The sequence below is a fragment of the Neopsephotus bourkii genome, unplaced genomic scaffold, assembly GCF_033783945.1.
Source record: "Neopsephotus bourkii isolate Nb327-2 ecotype Australia unplaced genomic scaffold, CSIRO-AGI_Nbou_v1 NB_1433, whole genome shotgun sequence".
NCBI lineage: Eukaryota > Metazoa > Chordata > Aves > Psittaciformes > Psittacidae > Neopsephotus > Neopsephotus bourkii.
Window position 1 is genome coordinate 5,721,118 of NW_026901910.1, and position 17,432 is coordinate 5,738,549.

General features: G+C 50.0%; 1 protein-coding gene across 6 annotated transcripts in view; it reads left to right on the forward strand.

Moving 5' to 3' along the window:
• Positions 1 to 17,432, forward strand: part of LOC133220459 (protein CEPU-1) — a 333,868-nt gene that overhangs the window by 279,505 nt on the left and 36,931 nt on the right. For all 6 annotated transcript variants that reach the window (XM_061368613.1, XM_061368610.1, XM_061368614.1 and 3 more), the window contains one exon: positions 3,752 to 3,984. In XM_061368613.1, coding sequence (XP_061224597.1) covers positions 3,752 to 3,984 — 233 coding nt within the window. The remainder of the gene's footprint in view (positions 1 to 3,751; positions 3,985 to 17,432) is intronic.

Sequence of the window (17,432 nt, forward strand, 5' to 3'; positions counted from 1 at the left end):
ATTTTCTGTGTGCAAACTCAGGAAAGCAATGAGAGGGATTTAGGATTTCATTGTCGTTGCTGTGTGCCATGTGTGTCCATGCCAAGAAACACAGGGAGGTCCCTGTGGGAAGCCATCAGGGAGCCCAGTTGTGGCACCCTGTTCCTAGTTCATTCCTGATACTCAATAGTGGTGGCTGCAGTTTGGTGGTGGGCTCCTTGGGAGCAGATCTGTGTCTTTAAAGCATCCTGCTCCTCCTTACTTTATCCCCACTGAGGGCTCTGTTGGCATTTATAGCCCTGTTCGTCTTTGTGCTTGCGTTACCTAAGTTGGGCAGAAACCTGATGGTGGTGTTTTCCCTAATCCCGTTTCTGTCTTTGACTGGTGTCCCTGCAGCGAGGCTGGATGTTGACTGCACCCATGGGCCCTTTGCATGGGATGAGGAGGGTACAGGCATGAGAACTTTGGCTGTGGGGAAGAGCAGCCAGTCCCTAAAGGACTGGCTTGCTTGTTGAGGGCAGGTAGCAAACCCAAGAAGCTTTGGCTACTGGAGATGTTGGGACAGGTAGGGAAGATGCATGCTCACAAGTCTCACCTTTGCTCGCTGCATGAAACTGTCTTAAAATGCTCAAACTCTGTCCTTTGTGGTTGTTTGAGTGGCAGCAGGGAGCAGATGGTCTGATGTAGCATTAGGAGCTACATCTCTCTGGAAACCATTACTACCTGATGCAGGAGTTGCGTGTTAGCAGCATCTCCAGAAGGGTTTGGTTTAGCAGGAGAGAAACAGCAGAGAGAGGGAGAACAGCATCATCTCCTCCTTGTGCTGACAGGAAGCAGTTTTTCACCCTCCTGGAGGAGAAGGCCTTGCCGTCTGAGCAGGAACATAACAAGGATTAAGGATCTTGAGGGAGAAAATTACCTCATCTGTGCTTAATTGTTTTTACATCATCTTTTTGGAAGCAGGAGCTGCTTTCTGGCACCCCAAGGACCTCTCGCTCCCCTCCCTCCTTGGCACATTATGGGGAGAGAGCCTCCAGTGAGGTGGAGGAAGCATCTCAGGGCTTTGATCCTTGCCAGGAACAGGGTGGGCAGGGGGGAGGCTGCAGGCTTGGTAGTGGCTTTGCTCTCCACCTGTGCTTGGAGCCCAGCTTCCCATCCAAAGCCAAAGGTTTTCCGCTCGGCTGCCTGTGTACAGGAGAGGAGAGCTTCCCATCCCGGCTTCTGGAGAGGGGAGCTGCTGGAGGAGGGAATGGGGAGCAGATGGAAGGGCTGGAAGAGCATCAGGTCGCTGCGGCAAGCCTCAGCCTCGGGGATCCCATCCGGCACGTAGGCGAGGAGGAGGAGGGTTTAGCGCAATGGTTGGAAGGAGCCTGGGCAGAAGCACAACCCACCACCTTCTAAACAGCACATCAAACCCAGAGGTCAAAGTGTGTCTTCCCCAGGAGCTCTTTCTGTGCTTTATTATATATATTTTAGCTCAGGAGCTTGAAAAGAGGGAAGAAAATACAATAACAACGTCAAGTTTGCCCATCCCAGGGACAGACAAGCGTGTCTGGGTGATAAGAAGAGATTGTGACCGGGTGCTGTGAAGGGCAAAAGCACTTATTTCACTGTTGCCTCATGCGTTACCTCAGCCCTGTTGCTTTTCAAAAGCACTTAAAATGCTCATATGATAGAGGGAATGCTTGGATTGCACACTGTCTGGCTCCATTATTATCCAGGGATCTCCAAACTGATGCATTTCACAGAAAATGTTGCTTGCTGTCACCACAGGAGCTTATTTCATGGCCTTGCAATGAGCCCAGCACCAAATATCCACTGCATTAAGCTGAGCCCAGCAGGTTTGAGTTCCCAGCAGAGTTGAGGTTCAGAGTACAAGATGCAGTAACCACCCTTTGGGATGAAACCTCAAGTTTTGCTCAACTTGAGCAAGCGAACTCTCAAGATTTTGTTCCAATTGTAGCAGAGCTGAAAACCAGAGCCAAGTTCTTGGTGTTCAGCCCAGGCTGAATCTATTGCCTCTTTTTATGTAGATAATAAAAATCTGCTCACATGTAATTTATTATTATCGTAATATCATTATGGAACAGCAGTAAAATTGTTTAATATCTCAGATGTTTTTCACACCGGAGAGGGAGGAGGACGGTGCAGTAACTTGGGTACTTGCCTAACAGATCAGCAGGCGAGTCCTGGGCTTCAGACCACCCTTCTCACCTTGCAGACATCACCGCACGGGGACCCATTATCCCTAACCTCCAAAAGGAACAGGCTTCCTAAGGAAGTAGTGGAATCACCATTCCTGGAAGTGTTCCCAAACCGTGTAGATGAGGCCCTTAGTGATATGGGTTGGTGGAGGCCTTGGCAGTGCTGGAGGATGGTTCGACTTGATGATCTTGAAGGTCTTTTCCAGCCAAGTTGATTCTTTCTCTGTTGTGTGTGGAGACTGGGTGGGTTATTTAAGCTTCTTCTGTCATTCTGGGGCCAAAGAGGCTCCATAAAGAAGCTGGGTGAGATGAGACAGCTTGACCTACCACAGCCTGGCAGGAAGAGCCCATTAAGCCTCTTGTATTCATTGAGGTTACCCCGTATGAGACCTCACAGAAGCTGCTGTGCTCTTTTTTGGTGTCTCTGAAGTTAATTTGCATCCAAGCTACTGCACAAGTAATGAAGTAGATTGGGGAGAATATAAACAGTGGATCTTAGGCTGAGTGGTTTTATGCAGGGACATTATCCTCCGTTGTTGCATCCAGTAAAGAGCTGCTAAATCCTAATGGCTCCATAATCCAAAACCTGCTCCATGAGAAGCAGGGATTTGACTGGTTTGGGGGGGGGCTGCAGCTTCCGTGCTGGGCCAGCAGAAAGGCTGCAGGGCTTCTGCTGCTCACTCATCTGGAGATGATTTGTGGACATAGAGGATTCAAACCTTGCTTGGGGACGTGAGGATGGAGGGTTACAAGCTAGTGGAGACCTTCAGGAGGAACAAGAGTGGCCGCTGCTAATGTGGGCATTAATAATCTCCTTCAGGAGCAAAGAATCATCTTGGTTTGCACTGTGGTGTAGACTCAGTTGTTTAATAAAGCTGGATAGATTTCCACCTCCAAAGCATCACTTGACAGGGGAAATGTTTAGCTGGGGTAAGGTGCAGTAAGTGAGGGAGATGCAGTGATGCAGATGACGGGTAGGGAAGGAAGAGCTGACAGAGGGAGAAGTGGTAGGAAGCAAAAGCTTCCTGTTTGGAGATGTGATAGAGCTGGCTTCCTCCTCAAATAAATTTTCCTTGCTCCTTTGTGAAGCAGCCTGAGCTGCTTTCCTGGCTTCACTTCACATTTCTTTGCCTGCCACAGGGATATGAGGGCCTAAGAGAATGACAAGTGATGGGTTTGGGCAGGAGGAACCAAGCTGCGTCCCCCCAGAAGCATGGTTTGGGCTCAGGATGGAGGTTTTAGCTTGTCTCTGAGTTTGCAAAGGAGCAAATGGGAACAGAGGAGTCTGTTGGTGGCGGGTACTGCGTGGCTCTGACCTCTTTCTGTCTGAAATCATTGTGAAGCTCTTGGGCAAATCTCTGGAGCCACCAGTTTAGATGGATGTTGGTGCTCTGAGCAGGTAAAGTGCCAACATTGTCCTCTTTGGACACTGAAAGCACTTGGTCTCTGAAACTGATGCTGGCAGCAAAGCTAAATATAGTGCCCAAAGGACCAGGAACGGGCTGGGGAAGGGAGGACAGAGCATCCAAGAGCAGCTCACTGACAAGTCACCTCTTTGTTCTCCCCAGGTGCTCCGTGGACAACCGAGTCACCCGAGTGGCCTGGCTGAACCGCAGCAGCATCCTCTATGCCGGCAATGACAAGTGGTGCTTGGACCCTCGGGTGGTGCTCTTGGCCAACACCAAAACCCAGTACAGCATCCAGATCCAAGATGTGGATGTCTATGATGAAGGCCCATACACCTGCTCTGTGCAGACAGACAATCACCCCAAGACATCGCGCGTCCATCTCATCGTGCAAGGTAAGAGGAAAGGAGTTCATAAAAGGGTTGGGCTTGCTTTGATTCCTGTTCTTCCTTTTTGCCCTGGTGTATTCTTCTCCCATTGCTCCTACTTTTAGCTTTTAAGACAACCTGGTGCAAATGCAGAGGCTTGGAGAGCCCCAGTGAAGCTGGGTGATGCATTTAGCCAGTTTTCCTCGAGTAGTCACGAAGGGCTGATACAGCTTTGCCTCCTGAAGTAGTCACTGGCAAACCCATGATGCTGGTTGTTGTGATTTGATGTTGGGTTGTGTTTGTTTTCCATGCTGGAGGCAACGCTTGAAGTAAAACTTGTGTTGAGGGAATAGAGCGAGCTGGCAGATTTGTGTACTCTGTGGGGGTGTGTTTAAGCCTAGCAACAATATGTGTTTGTGTGTTGAAATTGTACTTCTGAGGAGGAGGAGGAGGAGGAGTAAGGTTGGCATGGGGTGGCAGAGCTCCTGCAGCATCCTGCTGGTGCTGGTCCCTGAGTGCGCATCGATGAGGGTGCACAATGTATGTATATGCTTTCTTTGGCAAGCATACAAGGTACATGGCCTCTTAAGAGGGGACCTACATGTGTGGGCACACATGATGATCAAGTAAATGAGTGTTCATGCCACATCCATCCCGTGCCTGTGCTGCAGGACACTGGGAAAGGAGGAGCCCACGTGGTGGGACATACGGGCTGCAATGTGCTGCCTTGAGGAAGATTAATGGCAAGTTTCTAATCCCTTGCTAGCAAGCTCTTTTTCCTTCCTATTTCCTCTGTGCCCTGAGCAGGAGCACTCTTAGCATGAGACACCAGCTTGAGTATTGGAATCTCGTCTGGGGCTAATTTTCGAATGCTGATGGCTGTATTGATTTGGAAACAAGCTGGGTTAAAAAGCCATTGGTCTTGTATGCAGAGTCAGGTTGAGCTCAACCACCATCAATACGCCAGGCCCAAGCATTATTGGCAGCCTAATGAATAGAAGCGGGGGGGAAAACCCAAAACCAGGGCCTTTATTCCCCCCCCCCACGCCTCCCCCTTTCTGTTTTCTCTTTCCTCTTGGAGCAATCAAGCAAACTAAACAGAGCCAGACTTTCTCCATCTCCATTAACCATGGAGGGAAGTGGATTCATCGCCAGCCCAGTTCCTTGCTCTTTATCTTGCAATCTGTTATTACCTGCCTGAGTTTCTTAAGCCAGAGTCGATCACCCGCAAGTTCTGAAGTCACTATCAGATGCTGGGGCGATGCAGGACAATTTCTATCTGTTCTGTTCTGATTCCTGTTTCCTAAATTTCCCCGTATCACCAGACATCCAGGCCCATCGCTCCTCTGTCTTGCTGTATCGTTAGGAAAAGACGTTTGGGTACTAGAGGAAAAGGTTGTTTCTTAACTCCTTGCTGCAGTGCACTTCAGTAGGATGCAGTGATGGGCTCAGTACTGTCCATACTGTACATCCTTACAGAAATACTAATTCCAAAAGCTTGGCTCAACAAACCCTTTCTTGCGTGGAAAGTGGCAGAGCAGGACATGAAGGGGAATATTGTGTCTAAGTAAAGGGAAGCCTTAATGACCTTAATAAGTATTTGGCTAGGGTACCAGGATTAACTCTCCTCCTTTGGAAAATGGACCCAATGAATAAGCAATGTGGTATAACCCTGCCCTCACTTTCCCCTTGCTGCACCAGGAAAGGGCCTGGGGGCACACAGGAGCACTACAGCCTCTCAGGATGCAATTAAATCATGCCCTGGGGCAGGCTGTGCTCTCCAAACAAGGTGCTCTTCCCCTTCCAGCCAGGGTTTCAGCAGCCTGATGCTCCCCCAGGCAGGCCTGATGGGTGCGTATCAGCCAGGGTCCAGGAGCCCTCATCCCATGCTGTGCATCCCTCCTTCTCCCCAGGTTTAAGGAATATCACTTCAAAACAGCCATAGATGGAGGGATTTAGAAGGTGGGGTTCATGTCCACCAAGGGCTGCTGGAGGAAGGGGTGCTTTAGGGGGAAAGAGCAAAAACTAGAAGAGGGATAGAGGTGAGAGAAGGAGCTTCCTTTAGAGTATGAGGGTTGGGGATGGTGCTCCAAGGCAGAGGGAGGGAATAAGCTAGAAACCACCAGGAAATCAGAATGTCCACGCTGCAGCAAGGGGAGTGCCGCACATTCATTTCTAGGTTGACTGTATTGATGGCTGAGAGCCCAAAATAGGTGGGTAGAAGGCACCTCAAGAGCTAATTTAGCCCATCCCTCTGCAACAAGGCTGAGCCATCGCTGGCAAACACATGTGAAAGCTATTCTTGAAACTCTTTAACAAAGCAGGTTCTTCAGCCTCCCTTGACGATCTATTCTATTGCTTCACTACCTTTATAATTAGAAAATGTATAGCTAATATCCAACTTCAACCTTCTTTGTTGCAAGTGGAGTTTGTCTCAGCCTATCCCCAGAGCACGCGGAGAACAATTGATCAGTGTCCTCTTTGTAACAACCTTTAGCTTTTGGGAAGGTTGTTATCGTGTTGCCACCTTCTCCCTGAAAGGATCCAAGCCGCATTTCTCCCACCTTTCCTCGTCGGTCAGGCTTTCAGAAACACTCGTCAGTCTTAAAATCCTCTACAGAAGGCAAAAGGTGACTGCTTCCAGGAATAGCATGTTGGTGCTTCTCTCCTTCCTGCTGCTCCTGTGCCAGGATGGGACAAATGAGCCCCAGGAACAAGACAACAGTCTCTTGGCATTGAATGCATCAAAGTTCAGGCTTGCTATTTTGAGGACTGCTTTAAATGGGGTCAGGCTCAGTGTTGGTAAAGCCAAGTTGATGCAAGCCAACAACAGAGCTGCGAAAGGTCCAAGGAGGTTCTTAGCACATGGAGCTCTCAGACTACAATGAACAGCTCAATGGATGTCCGTGTGTCTAGAAGCTGGTCTCTGCCTGTCCTGCTTGCTCAGCACTCATTTCTTCTTAAGAGGAGTTGCCATAAGGCCGGACAAAGCTCAGGGAAGCAGCACTGCCTGTGTTTGCCTTGGACCCTGGGAAGAGTGAGAGGTTTGGGGGTGAAAAATCCCAAAGGGACAAAATCAAGGGAAGCCCCATTCACTGCAGGCAAGCTTTGGGAGGGAGGCAGAAACCCACAGTGAGAAAGAACACTCAGGCCCCATTGACCTCTGAGAAGTGATGCTTTCCCTTCCTCTCCTCTCCTGTATCCCATCCTCGTTCTGCTTCTTGCCTCTGCAGCAGCATCTCAGGCACAGCCTCCCCCTTCTTGCTCCTTGCATGACACTTCTGCTATTGAAGCTGTTCTCTGGGTTCCTGGGTTTAAAAGAGAGAGGGGAGGGAGGAGGAGAAGGACAGTATCTGGAAAGCCCTTATTTGTATTGATAATAAGCCGTCTCCAGTGCGCGCCTTCAAAACTCCCACTGCCTTGTAAGATGCATTAAGGGAAGTTGGCCTTATCTCCGCACGGGAAATGGACTTGGGGAAGGAGGCACAGTACTGCCAGAGTTTAATCTCACTTAGGCACACAAATTTGCATGATAGAAAATGGTGGAATTTTAGTGCTTCCAAAGAAAGAAAGAAGGAGGGGAAAGAAAAGGCTGGCGATTGAGGGGTATTAGCGCTTTCTGCTGCTTTATCAGTTCCCCTCGCCCTATCTGGCTCTTGCTGTTGTCACTGGAGCTACTAATCACCCCTCCCCTTTTGTTGGGGGTAAATGAGGTTTCCCATTCTTTCTCAGACCTGGGGTTAAGCTGGAAATCCCTGCCTTTATTAGGGAGTTAATTACCTGCTGCTGAAGTAAGGGGGCTGTGAGTGAAGGTGTGGGGTGACACTCCAATGCTGGTGGCACCTCACCCCATGACAAAGCCACCCTGGGAGCATCACTGCCAAGGTGTGTGCTGGTGAGATAAAGCCACCGGTGGGGCTTTGTTTCAAACCCCAAATGCTGCCCAATTAATTTTCCTTTGATGCATAAAGCCCTTTTACTCAGGAGAGAATGAGGAGAACTTTTTGATGGTTCTATCCTGCCTTGCATTGGGGTGCATGGGAATTGCCTGCCTTGCAGAGTGGAAGGAGGCTGGGAGGAAGGATCAATCCCTGCAGTCACCATCACTCTTGTCCAAAGGCCTCAAGGTGGCTTGTAGGGAAAGCAAGCTTGGTGGGAATGCATTGCTTGTGCCTGGTTTTTCCTGGGGATGCTTAGAACCTTCCCAACCACCCTCTACCAAAAAACTTGGACATCACTAACAGAGCTGGGGGGGGGCCCATAGGGCCAAGTCTGTCCCCTGCACTGCCAAAGCCACAATGGGGTGAGAAGGTGCAGAGGGATTCGCACAGGGCTCTTTGGTGACTCAGTTTAGAAGTTGGTCGCATGCTTCATAGGATGAATCCCAGCAGAAACCACAGCTTCTGGCATGGGTTTTTCAGGTGCATCCACACCTTTTTTTTCCATGAGAACAGCTTTTCTTTCTAGAAGCAAGAGCAGGTTTAGATAATACCTTCTGAAAGGCGTGTGGAGACCTGGGAGAGCCTCCCCAAATGGGTGGAGGGGAGGAAACCAGCGGTACGAAATGGAAATCCTCCCTCGCTTCGCCCGCGCTTTCAGCTCCGGTGACTGATGCGTTCCTTCCCGTCTCCCTTTGTTGCTAATCGCTATCCGTCCATCAAAGCATCTTTTCCTTTTGTAGCAGAGCTGTTGTGGAGGACTGAAGGTCTCCCACGCTCTCTCCCGCACTGTCCTAGTTGTTGGCTTTGTATCCGTGCGTTGCTGTTCTCATAGGAAGCATCTCTGCAGGTCCCACATCCGTTGCTGCCCCCATATCTCTCCATCTCCCCGCTAAGATTACCAGCTCTGTCTTCTCCATCAGCCCAGTTTGTGGGTTTAACCCACTGATGTTCTTCTCCATGTGGCCTTCTGGAGGCTCCCCCCCCTTCCCCCCAAGCCACTTGACCTCTTTGCAAATCAATTTAACATCTGTGAGGCAGAGATAATAATTGTCACCTCCTTCACAGGGGGGTTGATGAGGATTAATTCATTAATGTCGACAGAGGTCTTTGAAGATGGAATGTGCTATCTGAGAGCTAAACGTTATTATTAATTAGCAATTATATGGTGGGGTGGGAAGGGGGGGAAACCAGGGACTCCAGAGCCTGGACTGAAGCACTTTGGGCTGCCCCAGTTCCATGCTGCTGGTGGAGGAAGCCAGCACACTGCATCCCGCTGGGAATGTGGCCCACTTGCGCTGCAGTGTCCTCCTTCCTGAAGCATAGAAGGGAGCCCCAGTGGTGCAAGGGGAGGAATGGGGAGGTGAACAGGGCTCGAGTGTGTTGACACTGTCCTCATTAGAAAGAGAAGCAGTAGGGTGGTGAGACACTGCACAGACTGTCCGAAGAAGTGGTAAATGCCCCATCCCTGGCAGTGTTCAGCACCAGGTTGGACAGGGCTCAGAGCAACCTTCTCTAGTGGAAGGTGTCCCTGCCCATGGCAGGGGTTTGGAACTGGATGAGCTTAAGGTCCTTTACAACCCAAACCATTCCATGATTAGGTTAGGTTGGTTGGGAAGGGAATGCATCCCTCATGCTTGCCTGGCACCCCAGACCCAGGGGAGGATGTAGCCCGTTCCCAAGGAGAAATAATTGGCAGGAGAATGGAGGAAGGGGAAAGAAGAACCGGTGATTCATAGGACGCACAGACCGCTTCATTTCCTTTGTGGTTTCCTTTCTTGTGTACACCAAGGCTGTGGCCAATTTCTGTTTCTCTCCCCTAGTGAAGTGCTAACACTGTCATCCAGTGTATTGTGAGGTCTTTGTACTGGGGCAGCATAATGGTGCCCACTGGGGTCATTTCCGCCTCGGGTACCCCTATGGCTCCTTTATTTCCATCCTCCTCAGCTCCAGCTGCTTGTGCTATTGTGGCAGGGCAGGTAACTCTCTTTGCTAGTCCCCCAGAGGTGCTCAGAGCCATGGAGGTCACCTTCTGATCACTCCTCTTGTAGAGAACAAGAGCCGTTCTGAAAGCAGGAGCTCCCTTTAGCCCTGTTGACCCATCCTCTCTAAAGGCTTTCACAGAGAGGTCACTGCATCACCTGGAGCCACTCAATGGTGGCTGCACTAATCTCCTTTCTGCAGTGGGAAAGTGGGAGGCCAGTTGTTGGCCAGACTCAAGTTGTCTGTGGGTCTTGTGTTCATCCGCTGCGTGGTGGAACTTTGCACTGTGCCTCTGGGATGCACGCTGGGAATTTTTACAAGGGATGTAGGGGTAGGACAAGCGGAATGGCTTTAACGTGCCAGAGGGGAGATGGAGATGAGCTCTCTCTCGTAAGGTCCCTTCCAACCCAAAGCAGACTGTGATTATATGATCTCTCCATCACCACATCTGGTTTCCAGAGTTGTTAAGCATGTTGGATGCAGGAGGGGGGAGTATCGAGGTCACTGCAGTTTAATGTTACTGCAGTCATCTCTTTTGTTTTACTACATTAAAACATTTGTGGTGGAACGGTTGGACCACTGTGATGCGATAGCAGTACCTTAATGGTATTGTCACCATGGCAACCCTAATGGCGGCTCAATAACATTATTGCAATTTAATCTGATGACAATAAAATTAAGGGGAGAACGGTGAGACCTCACCAATGGAATGTTACTACAGTAACAGCGTTGTTATCACTGTCACGGGAGCAGAGTCAACTTGTTGTAGTGTAACATTAGTACTGGTGCGTTGTTACTACAGTAACACTGAGCATCCCAAAGCCCCTTTAGGGCATGGGAGGAGGTGGCACTGGTGTGTTAGTGCTGCACCTAACTCAGGGCTGTCAGTACAGGAAGGTCATGCTGGTGGCAGGTCACTTTATCCATCTAATTCCACCATTGTGATGTTTTTAGGGGGTTATGTCTTCTTCTTCCATTTCCAGAGCTTTTTGGAGCGGGTCTGTTGCTTTAGCAGCAGTACTCTGCAGGGAAGGATTGAAAGCACTGCCTCCATCTAGTTCCAGATCCTTCTGCCCGGCGTTTTATAGCATGTGGCTGTTATGGAGTGATAACGTTTTATATTTATATGTCATCTTTCATCATGAAGGATCCCAGCACAAGCTACAAATTATTGCGGTGCTGCAGGGCCAGGCTGGGAACCCAGCATGCTAAAGGAAGGATTTCATCCAAGGGCACCAGAGCTCATTTTGCTGCCCTGAAGTGAGCTGAGCACCAATACCAGTGCAAGTGAGGGTCCCCTTGGAGGACAGGATTTATCCAGAGCATCCCAAACTTTGTGAGAGGGGTCTTGGTGCATCCCGAGCTTTGTGCATCCCACTCTCGCTTGGGTGGGCATGAGGAAAAGTCCCCACTTCCCAGCTTGTGTTTAGGGCTGGAAAATCATAGTGGAGGCTGTGGGGTAGGCAAACAGTGAGGATTACTGCTGCAAAAGGCATTTATTACTGCAGTGCTGGCTGCAGGGACACTCTGCATCTCAGCATCGGCTTTCAAGCAGCCCCAGGCTTGTTAAGTGGTAAGGTGGGATGTGGATCAAACAGCATCTGCGTGCTGGGGAGGGGCTCTTCATCAGGGACTGTAGCGACAGGACAAGGGGTGATGGGTTCAAACTGAAACAGGGGAAGTTCAGGTTGGGTATGAGGAAGTTCTTCCCTGTGAGGGTGCTGAGGTGCTGGCACAGGGTGCTCAGAGAAGCTGTGGTTGCCCCATCCCTGGCAGTGCTCAAGGCCAGGTTGGACACAGGGGCTTGGAGCAAGCTGCTCTAGTGAAAGGGGCCCCTGCCCACAGCAGGGGACTGGAACTGGATGAGCTTCAAGGTACGATTCACTCCCGACATCTCTGCGCCGTGCACGGGCTCGCTGCAGTTTTCTCCATCCTCCAGGGGAGGGAGTCGGAGCTGCCACAAATCTGCGTCCAGCATCCCAGGCGCATCCCTCATCCTGCCCAGGCCCAGCATCCCAGGGATGCGCACTCACCGTGCCATTTGCACCCCTGAATTAGCAACACCCTGTTTGGCAGGCAGGGGTTTATCCTCTCTTTGAGCTCCTGTGCTCCCTTCCAACTTCTCAGGGGATATCCACCCCTTGACAGCTTTTCTTGATGCATTTGAAACCCAAATTTGGGTGAGTTCTTTGTGTTTCACAAGCCCAGGCTCCAGCCCTAGCTCAAATCTGGACCTGTTCAGTGAGGCAGCTGCTTGGCTTCCCTTGTGCATCAGCATTTGATCTCTCTCCATGGGTATTTGGACTCTGACCACCACAGTAATTCCTTGTTTGTCCTTTAATAAAAGACCCATGAGCTCCCTTGATACTGGAGTTGGAATTGGTGGGACCTGGGGCATCCTTCATTCCAGCTCTTCAAGGCAATCTGGCCCTGCATCCATCCTGCCAAACCAGCTCCTCCGAGAGTTACTTGTTTGAAAACATGAGCAGCGGCTCATCTCCCATTCAGTGTTTTTCCCCATCATTTGCTTTATTAAATATTGATTTTCTGTTGCATTATTAAACCTTAAGTTGTGAGCATAAATTCAGATTTGATACTTTAATCTGGCTCCTCTTTTTGGCCTTTAGAGCTGAATTTTCTTGCCAGTCCCACTGCAGGCAAGCCCAGAAGCCTGTTGCAAAGACTTGGGGAGTCAAAGAGCAGGAGCAGAGGGCTCTTCCTAAGGGAGTTTGGTCTGTTTGGTGGCATACATGGGGATTGAGGCTTGAAATCCTGTATAGACCATGGGTGAGAAGAGTTTAAGCTTTTCAGGGACATTTCAGGACTGTAGGCCTCTCTGGTTGGTGATAACATGGACAGATTGCAATCTGAAAGGGGAATTTAGGCTGGAGCCACTGCATGGGCAGAGTGGCAGTGAGGCATCCTTCCACATGCCCCACTCGGTTTGCTCCCGAGGCTCTTTGCTGCTTTGCATTGCCAAAATTGCCATGCTGAGGAGCTGTGCTCTCTGCCAAGGGAAGGAAGCCACAGATGGCAGTGCCTTGTCCTAAATGCATCCCTCAAAACACAGCTCCTGGGCGCTGCTGTACAAAGCTGTGCTTTTCCACCCTACAAAGCCCCAGTGAAAGCAGATGTTGGCCTCTGCCAAAGCTCCAAGCAAAACCAGAGGGATTCCAGGCTTGAGGAAAACCACCAGCAAGGCAGGAGCAGTGGAAGTGGCCACCAGCATGCCCCTGAGAGCCAAGGTGGGTCGCAGTGACCCGCACCGGCTGCACCCCACTCGCCTCCCCTTCCCTATCAGTGAGCTGCACGCATCCAGCCGCTGCCAAAGCCCTTCCTGCCAGCAACCAGGTGTCTGAACATGTTTCCAGAGCCAAGATAACTCCACAGCCAAAAGGGAGGAGGGGGAAGCAGTGTGGCAGCCCTGGCAGAGTGAGGAGGATAACAAAAAGTAAGGAAAAAGAGGTGGGGGGGAAGGCAGAGGGAGGCTTGCAAATGGCTTTTGGCTCCCCATCCAAACAGGACACGAAACCCGTGCCTGGTGCTGAGCAGTGATTTAAAACCAGGCTCCCAGCGGCAGGGAAAGAGGCAGAGGGGGAAGCAGATGTGAACACAATGCTGGAGATAAAGGAGAGGCCAAGGGAACAGCTGCTGAAGAGCCAGCCCGACCCTGCCATCTCCCATAGCGGGTTCCACGTGCTAGGAAACCTCCAACAGATATCCATGAGCTTAAGGACAGGCTGAAAGGGGTCACTGAGCCCCAGGGGAGAATGAAGGGGGGAATCAGGAGGTAAACATGGTGTTTTCCACACTCTTTTTGCTTGGATTTTTAAGAAAAGGTTGAAGTTTGGAACAGAGGAGTTGTGCTGAAACATCGAGAGAGTTGTGGGCTCCTTTTCCTTTCTGTTCTGGTGCTGCGATGGGAAAGAAAGAGATGTAGAAAAGGAGAAATGGGAAGAGAAGTTGGAAGTGGAGAACAAAAAGTCAAGGATCTTTGGAAAAGATGTGGGATGTGGTCTTGACGTATTCCTGGTTTGGATTTTGGGGGTCTGGCTGGGTTGGGGTCTGAGAAACGGGTGGTGTGAGATAGCAATGAGTCCCCTCTGCCATGCTCCTCAGCAATAAGGTGGCTTTATTCCTTAGACAAAGGTTGGAACCCGGGAAGAGCCCCACTGGGTGCAGACGGGAGGATAAGGAGGTATTGCTGCTCTAGGTGGACCCATACACTCGTTTTGCCTGTCTGGGTTACTGGTCCCATCACATAGAGATGCCCAGAACATTTCAGTTCTCCTTTCCCTTAGCAGCATCTGGTGTAAGACTGTGTTGAGGTAGTGGAGGTTGCAGCCCTTGTGCTGGTTTTGCTGTCCTACACGACAGATCTCATTGCACTTCCTTCACTGCCAAACCCTCCCCATCACCAAACCCTACCCAGGGCTGTCCTTGCCTGGACCAGCCTTGAGACAAGGGGTCAACAGAGCTGTCTTCTTTATGGTTTGACCTTCTTGTAATCCCTCCTCCTCTCAGCTGCAGCCTTTGATCCTCCTCCTCTTTCGCAAACACTTCGCTCATGGAATTCAATCTTTCACGCAGTGTTTTCCTTCCCTATCTTCCCTTTTTTTGGCAGAGCCTGCCTGAGATGCTATTTTATTTTCCCTTGCTCCTTCAGCAGCAGGGCTATATAATTGATGGCCTCGCCAAGCTTTCTGAGCTGAACATTAAACCCTTCCTGCCTTGGCTCCGACCGGAGTTCATTACTTTCTGAAAAGCTTCGTTGTCTGTTTGTGCTCAGATGATTGTTGTTGTGGAAGGGAGGATATTGTCAGCAGAGAGAGAGGAGGAGGAGGAGGGGCTGGATTTGGCCAGGGCTGCTTTGTAATGAAATCCTCTTTCTTTTTAGCACATTTTCGAGTGGGAAAAAGCCTCTTTTAGCAGAACCAAAATACCGGCATCCTCCCAAAGGCAGGAGCACGAAGCTCAGACCTATGGGTTGTTTTGGGGGCCGTAGGAAAATGATGCTTTGCAAATGACCTGCAAGAGCGAGGCTCAACTCCTTTAGTGCTGGCACTATCATTTCCTCATTCTGATGCTGGGGGTCACTGGACTGCTGTGGTTTTGCATCTCTGTGGCAAGACGAAGCAGGAGTGTTTGCACTGTGATGCTGCTTCTTCTGCCTCTCCGTCTTCGTTGTTGGGTTTTCAGCACTTAAAACACAGCAAGGAAGGTGATTACAAGGCTTGGAGATGCAGTGACACTTTCCTGCCAACAAATAATTGATTTATTAAAGACATTACAATACATTCATGGTTGAGCGTTAAGGGTTTTCCTTTGAACTCACTCAGAAATCCAAAGGGATTGTGCCTGCTTGCAAGTACCGCGGGCAGAACAAATCTGTGCTCCCCCATCTCCTCCCCCTTTGTGCAGCCACAATTTCATTTCCCTTTGACGGGCACCAGTAAATATCACAGCTCGACAACTCCAGTCCAGTGACCGGTGTGATCCAATTTAATAGCAGTTAAAAATTCAAAGTGATTGTTAGCCAAATGGAAATGGAAGATTTCAGCCCCTGCCTGCCTTGGGGAGGAAAGGGAGAATAAGGGAGGGTGCGGGGGATGGAGACAAATGGACTAGATAAAAAATAATGGAAAGTAACTTAATTAAGAGGCTCGAGCCGAGTTAAAAACAGTCAGGATTTGGAAGCCGAGGAACCACAGGGTTGAAAAATGAAAGAGAAGGAGGAAAGAAAGGAAACTGGGCATAAAGAGCCTCCAAAAATGATGAAATGCCAAGAGAAGGAAGCACAGAAGGAAGGGTTAAAAACAGGCTTGCCATGGAAAGCAGGAGCACATGGGGAATAAACAGTGCTGGTGACGAGGCTGCGTGTTAGGAAGACAAACAGAGATGCTAAAGGGTGCTCTGGAGGGGGATAAGTCCCTGGAGCTTTTCTGGTGTTCCCAAAAGCAAGAGGGTGGCCAAGAAGATAGCTTTATTTAGGAGAAATGGGAAGTGAAGGAGTAATCCTAACAGAGAAGGAGAACAGTCCCCGTTCTCCTGGCATGTCCATGTCCATTATTCTGTTTCTTTGCTTTTAACTCTGCCTATTTGGGTTGAAATTGGGTACTGAAATGGAAATTGCCTCTGTGTACCTGGATATCCTGCTCTGCTCTCCACAGCCCGATAACTTGTAACTGCAATGGTCCCATGTGGACCACTGGATATACCTGTCCTGGCAGCTCTCCTGGTGCCTTTTCCATGGCTTCCTGAGCTCCACAGAGCCTGGAAAGCAAGTGCTGAAAAGCAAATGGGTGTTTTTGGGCCATTTAATCTTCAGGTCTCAGGTCTCCAGCCATGAAGGGGGGATAATGATGCTCCTTTATTTCACCAGGGTGATTTGATGATGGGGTTATTAATGCCCACACTGCATAACACTGGGGTAGAAGTTGGACTTGATGATCTTAAAAGTCCTTTCCAACTCAGTTGATTCTATGATTCTATGTCTGCACAGCCTCTGGATTGTTGGTATTTGTTCTCCTGCTTCTTTCTGGCAGCTTTGTTCAAGCCTTGGGTTGATCCCCTGGCTTTGAAGCAGTTGGGGTGTTGGTACAGGGTGGATGCTACAAGGTGCCTTGGGTAGGGTGAAGGATGAGGAGTATTTCATGGGAGGCTCTTGGAGCCCAAGGAGGTGAGCCTGCAAGGGCAGGGTTGTGTAAAGAGACTGAGGGAAGGAAGGATTGGGCCAGGTCATCTTTGGGAAGGCAGAGCTGCCTCTGCTGCAGCAATGGATGGGTTCATAAGTCTTGTCTGAAGAGATACGTTCCCATGGGGACAGGAAGAGCAGCATAAATCACCTCACCTGCAATTCATTCTGAACTGCTGAGACTTGCTGACCTCCCACTTTATAAGCAGAGGAACAAAGGGTCTGGTCATAAGTAGCAGCCTCCGGATCACCTAATCGGAGAATAACAGGGCCGTGCTCCCTGTCTGATCCATTCATTTTTCACTGGAGTCAAAGGCAAGCAGGGGAAGAAGCCCAAGCAGAAGTAAAGGCTCTGGTTGGAGCACAAGGAAACACAGGCCAGGGTTAAGCTCCATGCTAAGGGCTCAGGAAGGCCAGGCTGAAAGGGGCTGTAGGGGTTAGAGATTGTTTGCATCCACTCCTGCCTCCTGCACATCTCTTTCCACATCCACCTCTTCCTCCCCATTTTGTCCTATCCCTAAACTGTATGCCTAAAGGTAGTTTGCAAACAATGATTTCCAGGCTGAGGATGCAGCCTATATTCATCTACTCCTTCCTGTGTTCATAAGGCAAAGGCTCTGCTTTTAGAATCATGGAATGGTTTGCATTGGAAAGGACCTTAAGCTCATCCAGTTCCAAGCCTCCACCAGAGGTAGGGACACCTTCCACTAGAGCAGCTTGCTCCAAGCCCCTGTGTCCAACCTGACCTTGAACACTGCCAGGGATGGGGCAGCCACAGCTTCTCTGGGCACCCTGTGCCAGTGCCTCAGCATCCTCACAGGGAAGGGCTTCTTCCTTATCTCTATCCTGAACTTCCCCTG